This window comes from Penaeus monodon, chromosome 15 (genome assembly GCF_015228065.2).
Source record: "Penaeus monodon isolate SGIC_2016 chromosome 15, NSTDA_Pmon_1, whole genome shotgun sequence".
Lineage (NCBI taxonomy): Eukaryota > Metazoa > Arthropoda > Malacostraca > Decapoda > Penaeidae > Penaeus > Penaeus monodon.
Genome location: NC_051400.1, coordinates 14,753,709 through 14,754,467, shown reverse-complemented (window position 1 = coordinate 14,754,467; position 759 = coordinate 14,753,709). Strand labels below are relative to the sequence as shown.

General features: G+C 43.2%; 1 protein-coding gene across 1 annotated transcript in view; it reads right to left on the bottom strand.

Moving 5' to 3' along the window:
- The window catches only part of LOC119581769, a gene marked incomplete in the record, with an annotated part of 6,159 nt that overhangs the window by 296 nt on the left and 5,104 nt on the right, over window positions 1-759 (bottom strand). Inside the window, 3 exon segments of the mRNA XM_037929901.1 lie at window positions 127-295; window positions 521-649; window positions 652-711. Coding sequence (XP_037785829.1) covers window positions 165-295; window positions 521-649; window positions 652-711 — 320 coding nt within the window.

The window sequence follows — 759 nt, the reverse complement described above, 5'->3', positions numbered from 1 at the left end:
GCCATAGAAATATTATATGCAAGTTCTGAAAATATGTAAAGCATATCTATTGTATAAAAAAATTAGAATCAGACAGGGGAAGGCGAATCCTAGCAGTCCAGAGCCTACGGTGAGTCCCCAGTTTTTCCTTTCCTGAAAGTGGACGGAATATGATTAATAAGACTTCAGACAAGGTTTCTGATCTTGTCTTGGTTGACGAAGGGCACGAGACTCCACAGAACGGACGGCATCAGCGAAAGGCCTCCCAGCAAGTAATAGATTGTTGTGTAGTTAGCCATTCTATCGTTGATGTAACCTGGAATGCAGTGTTCGATTGTTAGGAGGCTTATACTCATTTGTCTCATAACCTGTAATATGTCTGATAACCTGCAATGTTATCTGTTAACAAAAATGATAAACCTGAACGTGCTGACAAACTAGTAAATCTGACACAATAAGTCGACTGTGAGGATAACCAGACATATGTCTATGGTTATCTTTCACTTCATTACGAAATTGACCAAGATCGGTTAGCCGTTACCAGTAAGAGGGAAAATGACCAGTGATGCCACTCCATTCATGAAGAGGAGGAGACCGAACGAGTAAGGAAGAAGCTTGAGGCCGAGGTATTCCACCAGCAGGATGGGAGACACGGACACCATCACACCAGGCTGAATCCGTAGAGGGCGCAGCAGGAGGCAAGGCTTGTGAAGTTCCACGTTTGGGGCACCACTGAAAGGAAAGACTTCGTAAAGAAAGGATGTTTTTTATGAATACCAG